The 25,694-nt window shown below is 40.7% G+C and overlaps 1 protein-coding gene across 1 annotated transcript in view; it reads right to left on the minus strand.

Moving 5' to 3' along the window:
• LOC121875492 (serine/threonine-protein phosphatase 6 regulatory ankyrin repeat subunit B-like) overlaps positions 1-25,694 on the minus strand; it is a gene marked incomplete at its 3' end in the record, with an annotated part of 88,276 nt that overhangs the window by 14,193 nt on the left and 48,389 nt on the right. Inside the window, exons 3-6 of the mRNA XM_042380058.1 lie at positions 24,732-24,926; positions 17,327-17,467; positions 13,467-13,583; positions 3,885-4,088 (exon numbers count right to left, since the gene is read on the minus strand). Of these exons, the coding sequence (XP_042235992.1) occupies positions 3,885-4,088; positions 13,467-13,583; positions 17,327-17,467; positions 24,732-24,926 (657 nt within the window). The remainder of the gene's footprint in view (positions 1-3,884; positions 4,089-13,466; positions 13,584-17,326; positions 17,468-24,731; positions 24,927-25,694) is intronic.

A 25,694-nucleotide genomic window follows, 5' to 3' on the forward strand; every position in this document is an offset into this window, starting at 1 on the left:
CAGCGAATCATGAAGTCCACATCAGCGACACTTATATAGGAAAGAACTAAGATGATGTCCGGTGGATGGGCTACCAGGCGTTTCCTAAGATCATTCATTCTGTTTTCCCAGTACGGAGGGGGGGGGGGGGTCCCAGCCTTAAGAAAAGCAAGAAAATTGACCTCAACATGAAAGGTTATGTTATTAACTCTCTCCAACTTAAATTATTTTCAAAATCGTATCTCAACAAACTAATTTAAAAAGGCATTGGATGTATTTCAAATAATTATTTTAATAATGAATGTTAGTTTCATGCAGCTATGAATTTAAATGTTGACGCATAATGTAAATTATATGTATTTTTTTAAATTATTTTAAAACATTGGGTATATTTATAATAATTATTTTAGTAATGAATTATAGTTTCGTGCAGCTATGAATGTTCCTCTGTTTACATCAGGAGGTTCTGCTGCTCCTCACTGTACAAGTCACCTCAAGGTTTCGTTTTGCTCTATGAATTTATCCCTTGCCCTCAAATCAGACATATTATATTAAGTTGTGAATATATTAACGGTAAAACGCATAATTTATCATATCTCGAAAAGCAAAGTAAAGTAGTGAAGACTTTTGCTGAAACTTGGAGATTGAAGGAGTTGCAGCGGTGTACACAAGTCACAAGGTATCACAGAATTACTGACGGTAGCATTAGGTTTGAGTTGATGTGAGAACTATGAAGTAAGAAGTGATGAAGAACGATAAATAGAAGTGATCTTGATGTTTGTGACACTTTACGGAAGCCGATGCGCTGTTGTTTAGATTCATCAGCTGACACGTCGTCCAGTACGGAGACTGACGCGCAAGATTTGAAGCCACAATCTGTGTACGGTGTAAGGCAGCATGGAGCATAATATCTCAGAATTCGTAACATCAAGCTGCTAATGTGAGTTATTTACTGTGACATTCAACAGATAGATCTACAATACTAGCCTTGTTTATTACTGTTCGCTACCATCCTTTTGAAGTCATCTCAATTAAGGTCTCAAATGTTCTTTATTATTTATCAGGGGTAATTTTTAGTGTTACACGTATACAGTACATTAATGGAGGATAATATTTGTACAGACTATTGAAGTTTGTGAAGGCATCTGGTAAATTTATTTGATAGGTCACTGTAGTATTAATCAAACCTTAATTTAATTTTATTGTAAACATGTAAGATTAATACAGCATTCACGTGTAAATTATTATACAATATTTCTTCAGTAATATTATAGAGATGGCCTAAATTAATTAACTATAAAGAATAATATATAATGTACAGTAACTCACTCAAGAAAACATTGCCTCGTGACGCTAAAGAGTATGTTACCAGATGCCACCATAAGCTAATATAATCTGTACTGTCTGAATCTTGCTGAACAATTGTGGCTATATTAACTTGTTCACATGTCTAGATCTACACTTGACTAATATTACATCAGAGACAGATAGTCAAAGAATTACGGGATCACAATCACGTAGAATTACAATCACAGTAACAATCACAGTCACAATCACAGACTCGTACAATCACAGTAACAATCACAGACTCGTACAATCACAGTAACAATCACAGTCACAATCACAGACTCGTACAATCACAGTAACAATCACAGAATCGTACAATCACAGTCACAATCACAGACTCGTACAATCAGAGTAGAACGGTAAAAAAAACTCCCCCTTAACCACAGAGTTAAAAAGTAACTTCCTTGGGAGTGGAATTGTGATGAGTTCATGGTCGAAGATGAGACAGGGAGAGAGACGGGAAGAAAGTGAGACAGGGAGAGAGACGGGAAGAAAGTGAGACGGAGAGAGACGGGAAAAAAGTGAGACAGGGAGAGAGACGGGAAGAAAGTGAGACAGGGAGAGAGAAACGGGAAGAAAGTGAGACAGGGAGAGAGAGACGGGAAGAAAGTGAGACAGGGAGAGTGAAACGGGAAGAAAGAGAGAAAGGAGAAGGAGGGAGGGTGAAAATGTAAGTTGATTTAACACGAACCTGGTAAACACTCTCTCTCTCTCTCTCTCTCTCTCTCTCTCTCTCTCTCTCTCTACATAACCAAGGTGATTAAAATGCATTACGTAGTTCCATAAAGATAATGGGGGTCCTATTTCTGGTGGCACTTTAGGAGTGTTTCACGACACCTTTACCGCACTACCTAGCATGATGGCGTCGAGTGTTTCAGGGCACCTTTACCGCACTACCTAGCATGATGGCGTCGAGTGTTTCAGGGCACCTTTACCGCACTACCTAGCATGATGGCGTCGAGTGTTTCACGACACCTTTACCGCACTACCTAGCATGATGGCGTCGAGTGTTTTCAGGGCACCTTTTTCTACTAGCATGATGGCGTCAGGTGTTCAGGACACCTTACCGCACTACTGGCATGACGTCAGGTGTTTCAGGGCACCTTTACCGCACTACCTAACGCGTGGCGTCAAAGAGTGTTCAGGAGCACCTTCCGCACTACACGCGCGCCGGTGGCGTAATTGCTGGGACTGCTTACCGCACTACCTAGCATGATGGCGTCAGAGTGTTTCCGACTTTTATACCGCACTACCTAACGCCAGTGGCGTCCAGTGTTTCAGGGCACCTTTACCGCACTACCTGGCATGATGGCGTCAGGTGTTTCAGAACTGCCTTTTGCGCGCTACCTAGCATGATGGCGTCAGGTGTTTCAGGACACCTTCACCGCACTACTGGCATGATGGCGTCGAGTGTTTCACGACACTTTACCGCACTAGCATGATGGCGTCGAGTGTTTCAGGGCACCTTTACCGCACTACCCTGGCATCGGCCCGCGTCTGTGTGTTTCCAGAACGCACTACCTGGCATGATGGCGTCAGGTGTTTCTGAGGCACCTTTACCTTCACCGCGCCAGTGGCGTTAGCAGTGTTTCAGGTACCTTTACTGCTAACGGTAAGCGTCAGGTGTTTCAGGGGCACCTTCCACCCTAGCATAGTGGTCCAGGTGTTCAGCGTTTTACCTTTACCACTACCCTAGCATGATGGCGTCAGGTGTTTCAGGCACCTTTGCCACTGCACAACGCCAGTGGGTCAGGAATCATTTCAGGCTTCTGCACTACCGCATGATGGCGTCAGGTGTTTGAAGACTTGTACCGCACCTGGCATGATGGCGTCCAGGTGTTTCAGAACACCTTTGCCGCACTACCCTGGCGTCAGATCAGTGTTTCACGACACCTTTACCGCACTACCTAGCATGATGGCGTCGAGTGTTTCAGGGCACCTTTACCGCACTACCTAGCATGATGGCGTCGAGTGTTTCAGGGCACCTTTACCGCACTACCTAGCATGAGGGCGTCGTGTCAAGTACCTGTTGTGAAGATATTGTTGAGTAGTGGACCTGTTTTGTCGAGTCGTGTCTATATTAAATGATTGTATTGATAATAGTGGTGATACTACTACTACTACTACTACTAATAATAATAATAGTAACGTCATTATAGCTATCTTCGGTATCATCACCAGTACTTATTATTATTATTGTTGTTATTTTAACCTTCTTCTTCATTGTTGTTATTGTATTGTTGTTTTTTTTCGGTGATGTCAACTTAACATCCCACATTCGTACCTGGGCCATATTGTATCATTCTTAGGTAGAGCGGCAACATACACACGTCTCTGGTTAACCAAAACTCTTATAAACTCGGATAATTATACTTTGTGGATAACTGTAATGGATCCCGTATGGACGATGGGTTTTAATTTTTAACTTTACACTTTAAATATCACTCTAAATAATACTTACACTTACATTCTGGGCATTGACGTTGATTTTTAATGCCACACTTTACACTTTATGTCTCCTGAAAGTATACTTAACACTCAAATAATATCACACTTACATTTTGGACATCTGTGTTGGATCCCGCTTCGACTAGGATCTTAACCATGTCAGTGTCCTTCTTCCTGCAGGCGATGTGGAGAGCAGTGTCCCTGGTGTGACCCCGTATGGCCTTGACCTGGTCCCCACCGTGATGAAAGACCAGTTCCCTCACCAGGCCCTGATGACTCGCCTCCACCGCCAGGAACAGAGGGATGTCACCGCGCTGTGTTGGACGTGTGAGGAACAACAGGTTAGTGAGGTGTGAAGGTGAGGTGTGAAGATAACAGGTAGATGAAGTTAGTGATGATAAATGAGGAAGTAAGGGAATCGTGTGTGTGTGTGTGTGTGTGTGTGTGTGTGTGTGTGTGTGTGTGTGTGTGTGTGTGTCAATGTGTGTGTGTGTGTGTGTGTGTGTGTGTGTGTGATATGCGTGGTGTTCGTGGTCATTAGTAAGAAATTAAGGTAGTATATATACTGTATGTGTGTGTACAGGTATATAGTAGGTGTCTTAAAGGTTAATTACATCTTGAGGGCGTACAGGTGTATGTTGATGAGGGAAGGTTACCAAACGTTATGTTCAGGAAGGACTTAATTCTCGTTTTAATAATCGAATAAAAATTAATTCTTCAAATCTATTAATAACTAGTGAGTAATGTTCGTGACTATTTTCATATAAATGTCTGACTAACATTATTTCTCACTATTTTTGCCTGACGTGAGCCTCGTGTTATGCTCCTCAAGGTCAACCTCAACACAAGTAGTGACTCGTAGCGCTTAAGTACCGAGTGATACTCTCTCGTGTTAGGGTAAATTAACACGTGCGTAAGTCTCCCCTGATGGGTCCTAGCTTATTATAACCACACACCTGTCGTCTATATCACACACCTGTCGTCTACACCACACACCTGCCGTCTACACCACACCTGCTGTCTACACCACACACCTGCTGTCTACCACACACCTGCCGTCTACACCACACACCTGCCGTCTACACCACACACCTGCCGTCTACACACACCTGCCGTCTACCACACACCTGCCGTCTACACCACACACCTGCCGTCTACACCACAGAGCCCCCGTGTGAGCTATACTACTGCTCTGTACACCACAATACCGTCATGTACCTACAATACCATCATGTACACCACAATACCGTCATGTACACCTGGCACCGTCATATACACCACAATACCGTCATATACCTAGCCACCGTCATCTTACCACAATGCAAATCATGTACACCACAATACCTTCATGTACACCACAATATAATCATAATACACCACAATACCGTCATAGCACACCTATGCAAATCATGTACACCACAATACAATGACTGTAGCCTAAATTAAATCAGTGTCTGCCTCCTCCTCCTCCTCCTCCTCCTCCTGCCCTCGACACAGTATTGGATTCTTGTGCTCGTTATAATGACGTCAGTACACCTGGCGTCTCCTACTCAAAAAGGTAAATCTGCACAGTGACCTTGGCGAGTGTTTTATTGTGTCGAGGATTAATGAAGGTTGGTGAATTCAGCTGGGCAATAATCCCCACCAGTGACCGAGGATGTGAAGGTTGATGGTGGCTGGGCAATAATCCCACCAGTGACCGAGGATTAATGAAGGTTGATGGTGGCTGGGCAATCCCCACCAGTGGCCGAAGTTAATGAAGGTTGATGGTGGCTGACGTCAATCCCCACACCAGTGACCGAGGATTAATGAAGAAGGTTGATGGTGGCTGGGCAATAATCCCCACCAGTGACCGAGGATTAATGAAGGTTGGTGGTGGCTGGGCAGTAGTCCCCACCAGTGACCAAAGTTAATGAGAGGTTGATGGTGGCTGGGCAGTAATCCCCCACCAGTGACCGAGGATTAATGAAGGTTGGTGGTAGCTGGGCAATAATCCCCACCAGTGACCAAGGATTAATGAAGGTTGATGGTGGCCTGGGCAATAGTCCCACCAGTGACCGAGGATTAATGAAGGTTGGTGAATTGGCTGGGCAGTAGTCCCACCAGTGGCCGAGGACAATGAGAGGTTGATGGTGGCTGGGCAATGTCCACCAGTGACCGAGGATTAATGAAGGTTGGTGGTGGCTGGGCAATAATCCCACCAGTGACCGAGGATTAATGAAGGTTGGTGGTGGCTGAATATGTCCCACCAGAAGTGACCGAGGATTGTGAAGGTTGATGGTGGCTGAGCCAGTAGTCCCCACCAGTGACGGATTAATGAAGAAGGTTGATGGCGGCTGGGCATGTCCCACCAAGTGACCGAGGATTAATGAAGGTTGATGGTGGCTGGGCAATAGTCTACAGTGACCGAGGGATTAATGAAGGTTGATGGTGGCTGGGCAACAATCCCACCAGTGGCCGGATTAATGAAGGTTGATGGTGGCTGGGCAATCAATCCCCACCAGTGACCGAGAGTTAATGAAGGTTGGTGGTGGCTGAGCCAGTAATCCTGATGACCGAGGATTAATAGAGGTTGGTGGTGGCTGGGCAGTAGTCCCCACCAGTGACCGAGAGTTAATGAAGTTGGTGGTGGCTGGGCAATAGTCCCCACAGTGACCGAGGATTAATGAAGGTTGGTGGTGGCTGGGCAACTTAGTCCCCACCAGTGACCGAGTTAAATGAAGGTTGATGGTAGCTGGGCATAATCCCACAGTGACGAGGATTAATGAAGGTTGATGGTGGCTGGGCAATAGTCCCCACCAGTGACCGAGGATTAATGAAGGTTGATGAGTGGCTGGGCTAATCCCCACCAGTGACCGAGGATTAATGAAGGTTGGTGGTGAGCTGGGCAATAGTCCCACCAGTGACCGAAAGTTAATGAAGGTTGGTGGTGGCTGGGCAATAGTCCCCACCCAGTGACCGAGGATTAATGAAGGTTGATGGTGGCTGGGCAGTAATCCCCACCAGTGACCGAGGATTAATGAAGGTTGATGGTGGCTGGGCAGTAGTCCCCACCAGTGACCGAGGATTAATGAAGGTTGATGGTGGCTGGGCAGTAATCCCCACCAGTGACCGAGGATTAATGAAGGTTGATGGTGGCTGGGCAGTAATCCCCACCAGTGACCTACTGTAAAATTATTCGTCTTGTACCATTTTAGTATAATATTTGTGTGGTTTAATTTGGCCTAACCTAACCTAACCTAACCTAACCCAAACTAACCTAACCTGACTTGACCTGACCTGACCTAACCTAACCTGACCTGACCTGATCTAACCTAATTTATGCTAACCTACCCTAACCTAACCTAACCTGCCTTGACCTGACCTGACCTGACCTGACCTCCTCAGGCAAAACTGTATGAAAAAATAGATTATCTGGTTACTTGTTGATTACGGAGAGCGAAAGGTCACATACAGCTCTTGACCTCGTTTAGAAACACTCTTGACCTGGCTGGGTGAAATAAGACTCATTAACCTGAATAAAGAACATTGTTGAGATTTGTGAAGGGGGGGGGGGAGAAAGAGGAAGAGACAGAAAAGAGAGACAGAGAGAAGAGAGAGAGATAAATATAGAGAGGAAAGAGAGAGAGGGAGAGAGAGTATTATGGATTGGTTGTAGTTAATTTAGGTGAAGGTGTAATGAACAGGTGTACTGTACTGTACTTACATTGATTACGTCAACTGTAGAGTCGCCAATCACGTGAGAAACTCATTATATTTCCTGTACCTTATTGTTATGTTGACGTCAGAGGAAAATGGGATAGTTGTTGACGTCATAAAAAATGGGTTTGTGTAGGGACTAGTTGTTGACGTCATAGAAAATGGGATAGTTGTTGACGTCATAGAAAATGGGATAGTTGTTGACGTCATAGAAAATGGGTTTGTGTAGGGACTAGTTGTTGATAATAATGAAAGAAAGACACAGAGAGAGAGAGAGAGAGAGAGAGAGAGAGAGAGAGAGAGAGAGAGAGAGAGAGAGATATATGTTAAATCCTCCTCCTCAAAGGGTTAAATCATCTTTCTTAAAGGGTTAAACTCAAAGGGTTAACTCCTAATTTCTTAAACTCTAGATAATATAACACACACATCAGTCAGGGAGATCTTGGAACATAATAATGGAGGAAACTGCAGCGGGCCATACTGGACAGTCCCGTTTACACCCAACCCCTATCACTCATATATCCACCCAACCTGTGTTTGAAGCTGTCCAGCGTATTAGAGTTAATGATGATGTTTGGTAACTTGTTCCACTCATCCACTACTCTATTCCCAAACCAGTGTTTACCTATTTCGCGCCTAAGTCTAAATTTGTCTAATTTAGAACCATTGTTACGAGTTCGCTCCTGGTTGTACAAGGTTTGGCTATACTAAGTGGGAAGCTTTATCGTGTCAACCACTGAGAATGCTGCTTAGGGTTTAGACCATTAGCAGTCAGTCAGCCTTACAGTGTGTTATAGGTCTAAGGGTGTTCAAATACGTTAAGGTGCGTGCATATGCGTCTAGATCTGTCCAAATGTGTCAAGGTGCGTTTATATACGTCTAGGTGTGTTCAAATGAGTCAAAACGCGTTCAGGTGCGCTCATATGCATCTAGTTCTGTCCAAATATGTCAAGGTGTGTTCATATGCGTCTATATGCGTTTAAGTGCGTCTCGATGCGTCTATTTACATTAAGATACATAAACAACGGGCATTCGTTCGTCAGATAACGAGACAAAACACACGAAAAAAAAAACTCGAGTCGTTTTTTTGTTCCTCTTTACCGCATACCTGCCCCGAGCACTACCCTAATTACCTGTCATTATGCCCTCAGGTGAGACACCAGCGAGGAGCTCAAAAAATACCGTGATAACTTTAGCCTGACTTTACAATACCGTGTGTATGTGATCAATGGCGTCATTCTTTGGGGGTTTCACCTTGTAATTAGGCTCACGTAGGCGCTGGTCACTTGTTTTGGCCCGTTATACTGTAGGGGCAGTGAAGAAGAAGAAGAAGAAGCTGATGATTAAGAGGAAGATTAAAAAGAAGATTAAAAGGAGGAGGAGATTGAGAAGAAGATTGAAAAGAGGAGGAAGAAAATATATAAGAAGATCAGGGATAAGAAAGAGATAAAGAGAAGAACACAAACTAAAGGAAAATAAAAATCATAGCATATTGAGGACTAACAACAATAACAACAACAACAGCGCAGTAACTCGCAAGAACCAATCACCATCCTACAAGAAGGTCCAGCCGACACACACACACACACACACACCCCAATAATACATCCCTGTCCTCCTGAACGTAATATATTCTCACAGGGTTTGAGATCCATATATTCTCACAGGGACCAGAGTCTACTTATCCTCACAGTGTCCCAGGTTTTTAAAATCCTCACAGGTATCAGGATCCGTATGTTTACACAGGTGCTCAGGGACGTATATTCTCACAGGGTTGAAGCTCTCTACATCAATCCCACGGCCAGGAAACGAAATTAATTGATGAGTTGGCTAAATTTGTTGTTCTTGTCGTTTTTGTTGTTGTCGTTGTTGTTATTTTTGTTGTTTTTATTCAAGAAATTCCCCTAAACTCACTGAATCAAAACAAGATCTAGAAAGGTCAAGGGAAATTATAAATATATAACATTGAAGTGTGAAGAGCCTCGGTACATAGATTTTGACACTATGTAAGGAATTCGCCTTTAAACAGAGTGATTTAGATACTATTAAGAAAATCCTTTTTTGCCGATTTAGAAAGTTATAAGAAAATCCTCTTCCTCATCTTCCTATATTCCTCTTCCTCCTCTTCCTCCTCTTCCTCCTCCTCATCTTGACTATCAATAACCTAACCTGGATTTAGACAGAACAATGAGCACTGTTCCTTAATCTGACTTTATTCCTCATTGATCCGATTTTCCTCAGATCTGACAGATTTACTGGAATAATTTACAAATCCAGTGAAATGTTGTACCTAAATCTGGGGATATTTTTTCTTGTATATGTGAGTTAGAAGAATAACCTACAAATTTGGCTTCATATTTCCGGGTTTTGAAAAAGAGAATAAATAATTTTGGGGGGGTTTTAATTTTTACTTTTTGAAGTTTTAATTATATTCTCTTAGATACTTTTATTTACTTTTTATTTATTATTATTATCTTTCTGGATACACCCCCCCCATGTACCCTCGGACCCCCCATGTACCCTCGTCTCCCCATGTACCCTCGCCCCCCATGTACCCTCCCCCATGCACCGCCCCCATGTACCCTCGCCCCCCCCCTCGCCCCCCCATGTACCCTCGCCCCCATGTACCCTCGGTCTCCCCATGTACCCTGGCCCCCATGTACCCTGGCCCCCCATGTACCCTCGCCCCCCCCGTGTGTATAAATATATGTACTGACACTTCATTGACTCGATCTCATATGTTTACAAACCTGATCTGACTTTTAACACATCTGACTTAACTATCCACACACCTGATCTAACTATCCACACACCTGACCTAACTATCCACACACCTGACCTAACTATCCACACACCTGACTTAACTATCCACACATCTGACCTAACTATCCACACACCTGACTTAACTATCCACACACCCGACTTTAACTGTCCACACACCCGACTTTAACTAGCCACACACCTGACTTAACTATCCACACACTTGACTTAAACTATCCACATATATGACTTAACATCTGACCTGTAGTGTTAAAAAAATGAAGATCTAGAAATTCGGAAGAAAAAAAATTATTAAAAACAGTAAATATGCGAAAAATAATAAACGAATCATAACTAAGAAAAACGATGAATAAAAAGAGAGACAAAAATAACGAAAAAAAACGAAAATCCTTATCCTAAGAGTTAATCCTATCCTTTAACTATATAATCCTATCGTATTTTTTGACGGTCTTTCAGTGTTATTAACATGAATTGCTCACCCGTTCATTAATCCTTGTATTAATCCAGTTATCCGGTTCTCTGTGTCTTTTTATTGATGTAATCCTTCTGGGGATTACAAGAGATTTAGGATGATTATAAATGAAATCCTTGCCCTTGACTACAGGTTTATGGGACTCGAGTAATCCTTATCCGACACTAGGATTACAGGTCGAGTCTGGCTGTTGAAGTTTGAAGCGCTTTCCAAAAATCCTAGTGGGTATAATCGCTAAATCCTACAGGTCAAGTGTGATCCTATATAACCTCCAAAATCCTATAGTGGTGGAGGATATTTGAAGGATACTTGCCAAATCCTACAGGTGGAGGAGGATTCTGTTTAACCTCGAGCCTAATGAAAGGATACTCGCTAAATCCTACAGGTCTAAATCCTACAAAATCTAAAGATGTCGAGTTTGATTTCCGGTCGATAAAAATCCTACAGGTCACATTACTACAAAACTACAAAATTTTGAAGATTAGACGTAAATAAAATAATACTGTAATCCTAGACTTAGTCAATCCTAGTTGAGATATCCTTCGTCATTCATTATAGCGGACATCCCCTTGCAAAGAATCCTTAGAAGTTGAGTCTTAAGTATTTACCTCATTTAATCCTACAGCCCACGAAGATAAAGTAGGATTGCAGGACTCGGTAAATCCTAAAGGGCGTTACAATCACAAGATCCCTCCACACCCTTTCCTAATATCCTTGGAGGTTAATCCTGAAATGTGGAGCCAAACTCCTGGAGTGATGGTTTTCTTCTCACACCCCCTGCCACCTTCCTCCTTCATCACCCCCTCCTCACTATAACCCCCCTACCCCCTCCTCTTCCCCATCACCCCTCCTCACCATAACCCTCCCCTCCTCTTCCCCCATCACCCTCTGAAAGATCCTGGGCGAGCTAACGTGTAACCCGGAGTTAGTCATCATTATGTTCCCCTTATCCTTAAAGACTTCCTCTGTTAATTCCGAGTTGTGTTGCGGTCTTGGCAGGGGCTGTACTTTTGGTCTGACTGTAATATAGGTTCTGTGACTCGGGTGTTCAGAGGTAGAGCTTTCGACTTATAAGCTGGAGATCCCGGGTTCGATTGGTAGGTTCTGTGACTCGGGTGTTCAGAGGTAGAGCTTTCGACTTATGAGCTAGAGGTCCCGGGTTCGATTGGTAGGTTCTGTGACTCGGTTGTTCAGAGGTAGAGCTTTCGACTTATGTGCTAGAGGTCCAGGGTTCGATTGGTAGGTTCTGTGACTCGGGTGTTCAGAGGTAGAGCTTTCGACTTATGAGCTAGAGGTCCAGGGTTCGATTGGTAGGTTCTAGGACTCGGGTGTTCAGAGGTACAGCTTGACTTATGAGCTAGGAGGTCCTGGGTTCGATTGGTAGGTTCTGGTGACTCGGGTGTTCAGAGGTAGAGCTTTCGACTTATGAGCTAGAGGTCCCGGGTTCGATTGGTAGGTTCTGTGACTCGGTTGTTCAGAGGTAGAGCTTTCGACTTATGTGCTAGAGGTCCAGGGTTCGATTGGTAGGTTCTGTGACTCGGGTGTTCAGAGGTAGAGCTTTCGACTTATGAGCTAGAGGTCCAGGGTTCGATTGGTAGGTTCTGTGACTCGGGTGTTCAGAGGTAGAGCTTTCGACTTATGAGCTAGAGGTTGATTATATTAATATGTTTATCATCATAAATATTTCAATACTGTTTATTTATGGTAAGATAACGAATAAACTTTAAAAGAAAATTGGATTAAATTTTTAGCCAACACCGCCGCCTCTCTCTCTGTAAGTCTATGGGAACTAAACATAACATTTCACTACACCTGATTAAAAAAACTCGTGTTTATGTGTAGTCCTAAACTTTTCATTTATTTATTTTTATTTTTTACTTTTGATGAATGTTTGAATGTATCTCTTGTAGGAGTCATAATGTGTATATTTTGTAATGTTGTTGTGAAGTACAGTATTGTCTACAGGTTACAGAGAGATAATGGACTACAGTTGTGTTACAAAATAATGGCTTTGAATACAGTATTACATTTAGGTTAATTTTAATGCCATGAAGGTTAAAAATTATAAAAACATGAACGATGGAAAAATAAACATTCATAACAGCTTTTCCAATAATTTACTGTCTTAAGAGCCGACTATAACCCCCCCTCCCTCCCTCTCCATAAACATTATAGTGATCAGACAGACATATTGGTGTTTTTTATACCAGTGTTAACTATTTAAATCCTAACAATTATATTCAAGAAGTAATTATGTGTATTAAGATTCACATCAAGTATTTACCTCGACAAAGAAAATTACTTACCATCTGAATATATATTTTTTTCCCTGGTTCAAAAGTATTTTCCTCACGCTAGGTTAGTTTATTCTGATTGTGTGATATCGTTATGCAATTTTCTTTATCTCTTCTCGTAAAAAGTGTATATTTTAAAGACAGAATATCATCCCTTGTATATATTCACCCTGGTCCTGACACAGAATTTTTTTGGTGTTGTCCCTTTTGTCTTAGTTCATATTTCATAAGTAATGTTATATTTCTCCATATTTATCTCATGCTGTCATAATCTCCTCTGATCAAAGTCAAGAATCAAATGAATCATCACCCGTGTGTCTAATAAACCACTAGGTAAAATATTGTATCCATAAACTCACCTGTTCAGCGTAATAGATCAGGTAATCCTCCTCACCTTTTTGATTAACTTTAACCAGATCAAATAAATTGTTCGCAGGTATACTTACGCTATCCTTGACGAGCCTAAGGTCCTGTTTTGCGTGCATCAGTACTGTCTTGATGAGGGCCACTGCTGCTCCGGTGCTCCGATTAGCGACCAGGTGAGCCGCCGTCTGTTCCCGAGGCTATAACAGGTAAGATGAGGGTTATTATGTGAGTGGTGGCCGCTGTGTCTAGGTGGGCTAGGAGGCGGGTTATCGGGCTTACTTTTGTGATTGTCTGATCTCATTGTGTCTCTGGTAGGAAAGACAATACGGCTTATTTTATCTTGCGAATTTATTCCTTATTGCAATTTGTATTATTATTATTATTATTATTATTGTTATTATTATTATTATTATTATTATTATTATTATTATTATTATTATTATTATTATTATTATTATTATTATTACATTCTGACTAATATTTAGGTTAGGTTAGGTTAGGAAACGCAGGTTAAGTATAATTTATGTTCAATGTTTCTTTACTATTTGACGGTATCTAAGTTAAAAGTTTTTTCTTCATATTTTTAGATTTATTTCATTATTACTTCATCCGATAGACTAATTTACATAGAATCTAGAATCTTTTTTTATTCATTTCAAGGAATTTACCAGAGAACTTATTTTTTATTTTGAATTTCCGGATAAGATTCATAGGTTATGGTGTTAAGAGACGTGAATAGGAGATTAAATTGTATTCTTAAAGTTTGAGAGGAATTTCGCTATTGATTGGGTACAGAGAAGGATTTAATTTGTAGAAGCCAAAAAAATATATTAGTTATCCGCTACAAATCCAAGAAAAGGGATCTTGTCTTAGTACTGGATAAGAGAATTCACACATTTCTTTTTCTTTTCATTTTATTTTATTTGTTTATATAGAATAGAATAAACTGTTTAGATTAAGAGGATAGAAAAATAAGCCCCATTAGCTTCTGTATCCCAAGTTTATTCTTAGGAACATTAAAAAAAATAAAGTAAATTTTAGCGCGAAAATTTAAGCAGCTTTGAGAAGTGGCGGGAAAAGGCGAGGCTATATTTACACACAAGAAAATACGATAAAATATATGAAAATAAATCAGAACTTATCGGAAAATTACCTTTTTTTTACTCAATTTTAAAAGATATTGAATGGTGAAAAAAAATCATTGAATTAGTGAAAACGAAAATGGAGTCAAAGGAACAGTTACTTGAGGCTCCGTAGAGTTAACAAAGGAACATTAAGGAGCCTCAAGGAACATTAAGGAGCTTTCAACCTTCATATTGATCTATTTGGAGGTTATTAAAGGAGGGGGGGGGGGAAATTAGGGAGGTGGGGATGTTAAAGAAGTATTTGTTGAAGGCTTGGAGGAGTTTGGAGGTGCTTGGTGGATTTTAGAGGATAGTGGAGGTTCTTGGAGGTGCTTGGAAGAATTTAGAGGTGCTAGAAGGAGTTTGGACGTACTTCGAGGAGTTAAGAGGTACCTGAAAGAGTTTGGAGGTACTTGAAGTAGCTTAGTGGTACTTGGAGTAGTTTAGAGGTACTTGGAGGATTTAGAAAATAATTGGAGGTCCATGAGCTAACCATTTCCAGGACCCAATTGGAGGCTTGAGAGGTATTTGAAGGAGCCTCCAAACACCTCCCAGAGACCATTTTGAACTTTGGAGGTGTAGACGGCGGAAGGAAATGCCGTAAGGGGGGAGGAGAAAGAGGTGCAGGGGGAGGAGGAGGAGGTGCAGGGGGAGGAGGAGGCAGGTGAGGGACTACACAACAGCTGACAGAATGTAAACAAAATAGACCACGTGGTGTAGGTAAACAAAAGCACACCACACAAGCTTAATAAGTGAAGTCGGCGGTGCAGGTATACAAATATTAGCCAGGTGGGTGATGTAAGCTTTAGCCAGGTGGGTGATGTAAGCTTTAGCCAGGTGGGTGATGTTAAGGTTTAAGCGTGGATGATGTAAGGCTTAGTGAGGTGGATGATGTAAGTTTTAGCGTAGCAGCTGAAGTAAGCTTAAGCGTGATGGCTAGTATACATAAGTGTAGTTTCAAGCTTTTAGTGAATGAGATCTTTGCGTTTGTGTGTGTGTGTGTGTGTGTGTGTGTGTGTGTGTGTGTGTGTGTGTGTGTGTGTGTGTGTGTGTGTGTGTGTTTGGTGTCTGTGTGTGTGTGTGTGTGTGTGTGTGTGTGTGTGTGTGTTTGTTTGTGTGTGTGTCTGTGTGTGTGTGTGTGTGTGTGTGATAATGCTGTTATTATTGAGTCTATCTCTTGTAGCAGATTTACACAGTTTTTTTAACCACAGGGACTTATCCATTCCCCAGGTACAGTAAAACCTTCATTTAACGGACATCACAATAATGAGTATAATCCGTTATATAAAGGTTTTATATCTAATGGACAACGATATAATGGACTGTACTGATCTCTATATAGTCTGTTATATCGAGGTTTCATATCTAACAAATACAGGTATATAATTTTAATGACTAACACCTGGAATGTTTGACCAGGTGTACGTACAGGTGCTGAGACACTTACAACACCTGTGTAAAAATCCTGCAAGCATTATATTACAAATTATTTAATTAAGTTTCATTCCAAATGAGATTTATCATCAATAAAGTAAACTAGAGTCAAAACCAGAACTTAGATGTGAATTTTTATTTATTATTAATTCATCGTTACTTGAGTAGGATATAGTAAACTGACCCAGGTTATGTTAGTTCATATTTAGGTACACAAAAGACATCAACATTATCATTCTGGGTTTGTGTTCCTGATTAACCTTTACAGATTATCTCGCTAACAGCACAGCTACACTAATTACAGTACACAAGCGCATCGGAGTAATCCATAACTACAAGAGGAGTTATGCGTGGTACTGTCTGATGATGGGGAAGGTGTGACTCAATAGTGCTTAGGCTGACATCCAACTACGCTACTTGTATGTGATGTATTAATTCAACTGCGTGATATAGATTCTTCAGGTATGTAAAGAATATATTAATTATATATTACAGGGTTTACGAACAACAACTTTGCATAAGCTTTTAAGAGAGTTACAGTAGTAGGGAAGCAGAAATAATATTAGGTCATGCAGTTCATGTATATAATAGGTCTTGGGGTTAGGTCTAACACACCTACGCTACACTAAGAGGCATTGAGACCAAAAATGTGGCCAATATTGTTCTATCTATCTACTCGGCCCGCATCAGTGCCGGACCCCTACATACAGCCAAAAATATTTTCCTGAAATTCAGGTTAAAAAATGTACAAAAACACATAAAAAATTCGGCAGATTTCTACGCCAGCTCCCTGCAAAATCTGGAGTGGTTAAAAAGAGCGATGCGTCAAAATTGCTTCCATCAGCTAGACACAACAAATAAAAAAATATTCATACGCAAGTTTAAGAAAGTTTTGCTTAACGCATAGAAAAAATATATGCGTCGTACTAAAATATTGAAATACCATAAAAATATATAGTATTAGGCAACCGATTTCTACTGAGCGAACTACATTACTACCATGTAAAATTCACTAAAAAATATCGAATATAAAATTAGCAGTAGTAAAAAATATGTTACATTACGCTTGTGGTTTATACACAGCGTCCTTCAGCTTTGTGGGGTTTAGCAGACGTGGCGCTGCCTCTGTGTCCGTGGCCTGGGAGGGGGTTCACAAACAGGGCTATCACAAGCAAGGGTGACAAACTTTATGTCCTGGAAGGTGATTGTTTGTGGCGTATATGTATGTGTGTTAGTGAAAGGAACAGGTGAACCATTACAGGTGAGATAATAGGGAGAAAAACGCACACACACATACACACAGATACACACACCCACACACACAAAAGAATTAATAGAGGAAAACGTCTAGAAGAGATTCAAGTAGTGATATATATATATACGTCGCCGAGAGTGGTGTTAGATGCACGCTTGTCATCGTTACTGATGTTGGAGGACCGTTTGTCGAGCGGCGCCTTGCCCATGAACCTCCGTGCCGTTTGCGCCCGTTCACAAACCATATGGATAGTTGTTTGTTGGTGTGGCTGCAAAGAAGGCTTCATGACACACTACAGACGCTTGGAGAGCTTACACAATAACTTTATACTGTACATAAGTGACAGACAAGCTTCACGAGAGATGAAGAATAAAATAAAAACACTGATATATACAGTTTATATAATCAATTATATATACTGTATATAAAAGTAGAAATTCTTACAGTAGCTTCGTATAAGAGTTAACAAAAAAATTCATGAAGGCTTAAGATGAGAAACACGAGACAGTTATAGAAACAAGATGAGACACATAAGAGAGACAGTTATAGAAACAAGATGAGACACATAAGAGAGACAGTTATAGAAACAAGATGAGACACATAAGAGAGACAGTTATAGAAACAAGATGAGACACATAAGAGAGACAGCAGTAGTAGAAACAAGAGGAGACACATAGAGACAGTTATAGAAACAAGATGAGACACATAAGAGAGAAGTTAGAAACAAGATGAGACACATAAGAGAGACAGTTATAGAAACAAGATGAGACACACAAGAGAGACAGTTATAGAAACAAGATGAGACACAGAAGAGAGACAGTTGTAAGATGAGAGAGACAGTTATAGAAAACAAGATGAGACACATAAGAGAGACAGTTATAGAAACAAGATGAGACACAAGAGAGACAGTTATAGAAACAAGATGAGACACATAAGAGACAGAAGAGAAACAAGATGAGACATAAGAGAGATAGAAAGAGAAACAAGATGAGACACATAAGAGAGACAGAGTAGAAACAAGATGAGACACATAAGAGAGACAGTTATAGAAACAAGATGAGACACATAAGAGAGACAGTTATAGAAACAAGATGAGACACATAAGAGAGACAGTTATAGAAACAAGATGAGACACATAAGAGAGACAGTTATAGAAACAAGATGAGACACATAAGAGAGACAGTTATAGAAACAAGATGAGACACATAAGAGAGACAGTTATAGAAACAAGATGAGACACATAAGAGAGACGGTTATAGAAACAAGATGAGACACATAAGAGAGACAGTTACAGAAACAAGATGAGACACATAAGAGAGACAGTTATAGAAACAAGATGAGACACATAAGAGAGACAGTTATAGAAACAAGATGAGACACATAAGAGAGACAGTTATAGAAACAAGATGAGACACATAAGAAAGACAGTTATAGAAACAAGATGAGACACATAAGAGAGACAGTTATAGAAACAAGATGAGACACATAAGAGAGACAGTTATAGAAACAAGAGAGACATTTATAGAAACAAGATGAGACACAAAAGAGAGACAGTTATAGAAACAAGATGAGACACATAAGAGAGACAGTTATAGAAACAAGATGAGACACATAAGAGAGACAGTTATAGAAACAAGATGAGACACATAAGAGAGACAGTTATAGAAACAAGATGAGAGACATAAGAGAGACAGTTATAGAAACAAGATGAGACACATAAGAGAGACAGTTATAGAAACAAGATGAGACACATAAGAGAGACAGTTATAGAAACAAGATGAGAGACATAAGAGAGACAGTTATAGAAACAAGATGAGACACATAAGAGAGACAGTTATAGAAACAAGATGAGACACATAAGAGAGACAGTTATAGAAACAAGATGAGACACATAAGAGAGACAGTTATAGAAACAAGATGAGACACATAAGAGAGACAGTTATAGAAACAAGATGAGAGACATAAGAGAGACAGTTATAGAAACAAGATGAGACACATAAGAGAGACAGTCTCATGGTAGTTTTATGATCATGTTGAGTGAGAAACTTATTGGATGTCCTGATGATGATTCACACAGGGGGGGGGTGAGGAGATGAACACACAAGCAAACGCCCGCATTAAATTGAGACATCACACTTGAACAAAAATAAACATCAACATTATATTACCAAAACTGAGAAGCATTTATCATCATTTTTTTGTTTTACTGTTTAAAGGAACAATTCTACCAAGCTACAATATGGACCAATCACTTTAATTATGACCTTAATTAACATCAACAGGTAGAGAAGAGAGGAGAAAAACCAGGTGTTATTAGTATTGAGTTTTGAACCAATATTGACCAAAAACCCGTCTGATGTAACTAATATTTCAACATACTTTGACAATATCTCTCAAATATGTCTCTTGTCTTCTCTCTCTCTCTTCTCTCGGGTATTTTATCATCCAAGGACATTATTTTGGTTTTAGTGTTAAGGATATGATTCATTTAGAAGGTGGTGTTGACTCGGCTTGTCTCTGGAGGTGTTTGGTGGGAAGGAAGGAAGGGAGAGAAACACCTCATTATATAAATATGAATTAATATATCATGCTTTAAATACTTAGATTCTTCAGTAAGTAAATAAATAAACTATAAAAAAAGATTTAAACATAGAAATATTATTTTTATTTGTTCGATTTTCACGTTTAAATGTGTGTGTGTGTGTGTGTGTGTGTGTGTGTGTGTGTGTGTGTGTGTGTGTGTGTGTGTGTGTGTGTGTGTGTGTGTGAGTGTGTGTGTGTGTGTGTACACCACTACACCACTACAGCTACACCACTACAGCTACACCACTACAGCTACACCACTACACCTACACACCTACAGCTACACCACTACACCTACACACCTACTTCCCACCTCCGCCACACCCTTCAACCACACCTCTGCCACACCCCCAACCACACCTCCCCAGCACACTCCCGCTAATTATTCTAAGACAACCAATCAAGGTAGTCAGGTATTGAAGGAACACCTGAGTAATTAGTATATTGCAGGTAACCGGTATACCTGTAACTGGCAATTACTCTTTTGTTGTTGTTAGGCTTCGTGCTGTCATCGTGAATATTGTTGTTGTTGTTGTAGTTGTTGATGTTGTTGTTGTTGTTGTTGTTGTTGTTGTTGTTGTTGTTGTTGTTGTTATCATTTACATCAATGTTATAATTATTTTACTCTTTTTTTTCCTTCCTTTAACAAGATTTATTTATATATTCACTTATACTAATCCTCTTGTGTCTCTATATCTCCTATTTATCATATTATTTTCTGTCTATCAACTTGTTAATTGATATTTTTACCCCCCCTACTCACCCCCCCTCCCTACCTCCCCACACTACACCTCCCCCCCCCCACCCCCCCACACACCACACCCCCACCTCCCCCCCCCACACTACACCTCCCCACCTCCCCCCACACCACACCTCCCCACCTCCCCCCCCCCACACCACACCCTCCCTACCTCCCCCCACACTACACCTCCCCACCTCCCCCACACCACACCTCCTGCCCTTCCCTACCTCCCCCACACTACACCTCCCCTACCCCCCCCACACTACACCTCCCCCACTACCAGAGAAACAGTCTTCCGTGTTGTCTTAGATGGGATTCAGGCCGCTTGTATCTGGTGTTGATTCCCGTTAGACAATAGGTTTCAATTCTATCAAAAAAGGTTTAGTGATCCATGACACACGCACACACACACGCACACGCACACACACACACACACACACACACACACACACACACACACACACACACATGAGATTGTTGTCTATAGTGAATCATTGTTTACTTTTTTTCTTCTTTCTGATTGGATGGTTGATGTTATTAATCCCACGTGTGTGATTGGCTGATCTCTCTTTAATTATGTAAATACAAGAGGTTAAAATCATCCTCACTTAAATATTGTAAAAATATCCCAAGATTCAGACATTTATCCCAAGATTCATTTATCCCAAGACATTTATCCCAAGATTCATTTATCCCAAGACATTTATCCCAAGATTCAGACATTTATCCCAAGATTCAGACATTTATCCCAAGATTCAGACATTTATCCCAAGATTTAGACATTTATCCCAAGATTTAGACATTTATCCCAAGATTTAGACATTTATCCCAAGATTCAGACATTTATCCCAAGATTTAGACATTTATCCCAAGATTTAGACATTTATCCCAAGATTTAGACATTTATCCCAAGATTTAGACATTTATCCCAAGATTCAGACATTTATCCCAAGATTTAGACATTTATCCCAAGATTCAGACGTTTATCCCAAGATTCAGACATTTATCCCAAGATTTAGACATTCATCCCAAGATTTAGACATTTATCCCAAGATTCAGACATTTATCCCAAGATTCAGACATTTATCCCAAGATTCAGACATTTATCCCAAGGCACAAATATTGGTTCTATCCCAGATCGTAAATTGGATGACAAATGATGATGATGATGATGATGATGATGATGATGATGATGATGATGATGATGACACTTCGACTAATGACACAATTGTTGATAATAATACTAATGACATAATTTTCTCACCTACCCTCCCTCGCTCCCTCCCTCCCTCTCACCCCTCTCACCTCTCACCACCTCCCTCCCACTCCTCCTCTCTACCCCCCACTCGCCCGCTGTCTATCCCTCCCTTCCCCCACTCACCCGTCTACCCTCCCTCTCCCCCACATTGACATTACTTGAGACATTCCAGACAGGTAATGAGCACTTTGTTGTCTCACTTAACCCGTCACTTGAGCGTTCCCTTATGTGTGTGTGTGTGTGTGTGTGTGTGTGTGTGTGTGTGTGTGTGTGTGTGTGTGTGTCCTTCATTGTGCCTCTAAGCCCCTTACGACCCCCATGATTCCAACACCCTTATAAGCTCCCATGATTCTCCTATCCCCCATAAGCTCCCATGATCTCCCCATCCCCCATAAGCACCCCATGATTCTCCCCATCCCCCATAAGCACCCCATGATTCTCCCCACCCCCATAAGCACCCATGATTCTCCCCACCCCCATAAGCACCCCATGATTCTCCCCATCCTATAAGCACCCCATGATTCTTCCAACACCCCCATAAGCACCCCATGATTCTCCCCATCCCCCATAAGCACCCCATGATTCTCCCCACCCCCCATAAGCTCCCCATGATTCTCCAACACCCCCATAAGCTCCCCATGATTCTCCCCATCCTGTTCACCACCAAGACGCTCTATAGAACAGGATCTTTGTGAATAGATATATATAATTTTTTTTAGATTATTTAATTTGGTGAATTTACCTGGAAAAGACTAAACAAATAGACCGATAGACAGATAGACAGATAGACAGATAGATAGATAGATAAATAGACAGTCAGATAGATAATATACAGACAGAAAGAGAGATAGACAGAAAGACAGACTAACTGACAGATAACTTATCATCGTATGTGTTAAATAAATGTTTGGTGTAAATCATAAAAAATAATAATATTTTCTAATTTTTAATAAGATTTTAATTCACTGCTGAAAATATATTTTTTTTTAGTTTGATAATTTTATAAGTTAAATATGTATAATTTTAACCGGGTATTTTAATTATTATTTCTAAACAATCGAACGACATAATGGTGTTGTTAGTCTTTTCATCAAGCTTCTATACATTAATTATTTACTTTAACAGTTATCAAAACAAACAGATCTTTTAATAACTCATTACATAAAAAAGTTTATCATTAACAAAAAACAACAATGAATCTTCTTAATTTTTGTAATTTTTTTTTCAGTATAACAAATTATAGTGGATATATGTGTTGATTTAGTCCCTATAATTCAAGGAAACGATTATACCTAGATCGAGTAAAGGGGCTGTTGTTGTTGTTGTTGTTAGTATGACAAATGACACGTAATATTACCTTAAAATGTCACGTATGTCCATTTGTCTGATAGTTTCCCAATGACTTAGCGAGAACCATTTAGCATAACCATTAGTGGGTGGAAGGGGAGGAGGGGAATGTGGAAGTCGTTTGGTAATATTATGATCATGAACGGGTACAGTGGACAACAATGAATACTTAGCTTAATGTATCGTCGGGATTGGAATGTGTGGGTGGGTGGGTGGGTGGGGGGGCAGTGTGGGTGGTTGTGGGAGGGGTAGAGTGTGTGTGGGTGTGGGAAGTAACGACCTTGAGAGAGGGAGAGAGAGAGAGAGAGAGAGGGAGAGAGAGGAAAACTTTCAGTAGGTAGAGGTAAAAGTTCTTGGTCTAATACCTACAAAATTTCGTGGAATTAATCTGTCGAAAACCTTTTAAGTTCGTGTACATTGCGTCTGTTTGTGAGGACTTTGAACACAGAACCTCTTTGGACAAGTTGGCCAGTGTGATACAATTCCCAGTACATCATATATCTAAAACTTTCATGAGTTATTTACTCTGAGGGAAGAATTATACACCTGAAAGAAAAAACAGTAAGGGTTTATAGTAAAAAAAATTCTAAACTTTTTTATAGAATTTTTGTGGATTATAAGAGAGAACATAAGAATTTTTTGTTTTAATTCATATTGTTTTTATTGTTGAGTCTTAATAACCTGTAGTTTACATGACCAGGTAGACAGAGAAGGTGTTGCTTATATCAACGCTCACTCTTATTACCTGTAAAGCAAGATAATTAGTGTATAATTCATTGTTGATTAGGAGAGCCGTCAATGGTCTTCTGTCTGATTATCTGGAAGGCAAGATTATCATACAGTCATTGGACAGACAAGCAGTTCACCTGAAGGATTATGGTAATACGGTACAGGTAACCATGCACCTGTAGGGTACATAATTACGATGCCTTTATTCTCTATTTCTCCTGACATAATTACCATGCAAGTTCCATACTGACTGGCTAATCACATTGTTAATTGACCAGCTAATCATTAACCTGTTTTCCCTGCGCTTAGCTAATCATTAACCTGTTTCCCCTGCGCTTAGCTAATCATTAACCTGTTTCCCCTGCGCTTAGCTAATCATTAACCTGTTTCCCCTGCGCTTAGCTAATCATTAACCTGTTTCCCCTGCGCTTAGCTAATCATTAACCTGTTTCCCCTGCGCTTAGCTAATCATTAACCTGTTTCCCCTGCGCTTAGCTAATCATTAACCTGTTTCCCCTGCGCTTAGCTAATCATTAACCTGTTTCCCCTGCGCTTAGCTAATCCTTCAACCCCTTCTGAATGGCTGATCATATTTCCAAGCGGTCATCTGATTAATCTACTCACTGGTCAACTAACTCTTCTCTTACCTACTCTTCCTTCTTCCTCCTTAGCTAATTCCCCTCTCTTCCCTACCCAACAAATCACACTCCCCTCTTGGCTAGCTCATCGTTAACTCTCCCCCTCCCTTTCCTTCCCCTCCTACACAACAGACCGTGACAACACCTCCCTCCCTCCCCCCACCTAACTAATCCCCTTCACCTTCCCCCCCCCCACCTCTGACCAGCTAATTCTACTAATCACACCCCTTCCCACACTGAGTCGATGAACCAGGGGACGGAGTGGGGAGGGGCGGTGAGTGAGGCGGGGTAACCATACAAGACGCCCCACCACGTTATAACCAGTACCTACCCCTCCTGTAGCATTGATATCTGCCTTCTTCTGTACCAGGTGCCGGATCGTCTCCTCCCTGCTGTAGAGTGACGCCAGGTGAACCGCTGCATACCCCTCCTGATGAAGTAAACAGAGACATGTGAGTGTTAGTTTTGTTTGGTTTTACCCGTAGACAAGTGTTGGTGAAAGAAGCTATGGTTTTAATTTTTTTCACTGCAAGGGATAGAATTTTTTCACTGTTAGAATGACTTAAAATAGAGATTGACTTTCACTGTTAGAATGACTGAAAATACAGATTGACTTTTACTGTTAGAATGACTTAAAACAGAGATTGACTTACACTGTTAGAATGACTTAAAAATACAGATTGACTTACATTAGAATGACTAAGAACAAACATGGGTTTTTGTTATCACTGAATCGATGACAGAAGAAGAAGAAGAAGAAGAAGAAGAAGAAGAAGAAGAAGAAGAAGAAGAAGAAACGACCTTTAAGTTTTTCTCAATTGAGGCGAAGGAGAAGAGAAGAAAAAAATAGATGCTTAAGATATCTTGATAGACTACACTGTTCGGTTAGGTTAGGTTGGGTTAGGTTGGGTTGGGTTAGGTTAGGTTAGGTTGGGTTAGGTTGGTTGGGTTGGGTTAGGTTGGGTTAGGTGGGTTATGTTGGATGGTTGGGTTAGGTTAGGTTGGGTTAGGTTAGGTTAGGTAGAGAAACTCAAGTGAAGAAAATTTTCTTCGTGTAGCAAGGAAGAAATACTCTATATTATATTTAACTGTACCCAAAAAATTTGCTTGAAAATTTTTTACTGAATGGCATTGAAATAAGAAAAATTTTATGTTAATGTCCCAAAGTAAACAAAGAATTCGTGTAACCAATCAGAGA

Source organism: Homarus americanus, unplaced genomic scaffold (genome assembly GCF_018991925.1).
Source record: "Homarus americanus isolate GMGI-L3 unplaced genomic scaffold, GMGI_Hamer_2.0 scaffold33026, whole genome shotgun sequence".
Taxonomy (NCBI): Eukaryota; Metazoa; Arthropoda; class Malacostraca; order Decapoda; family Nephropidae; genus Homarus; species Homarus americanus.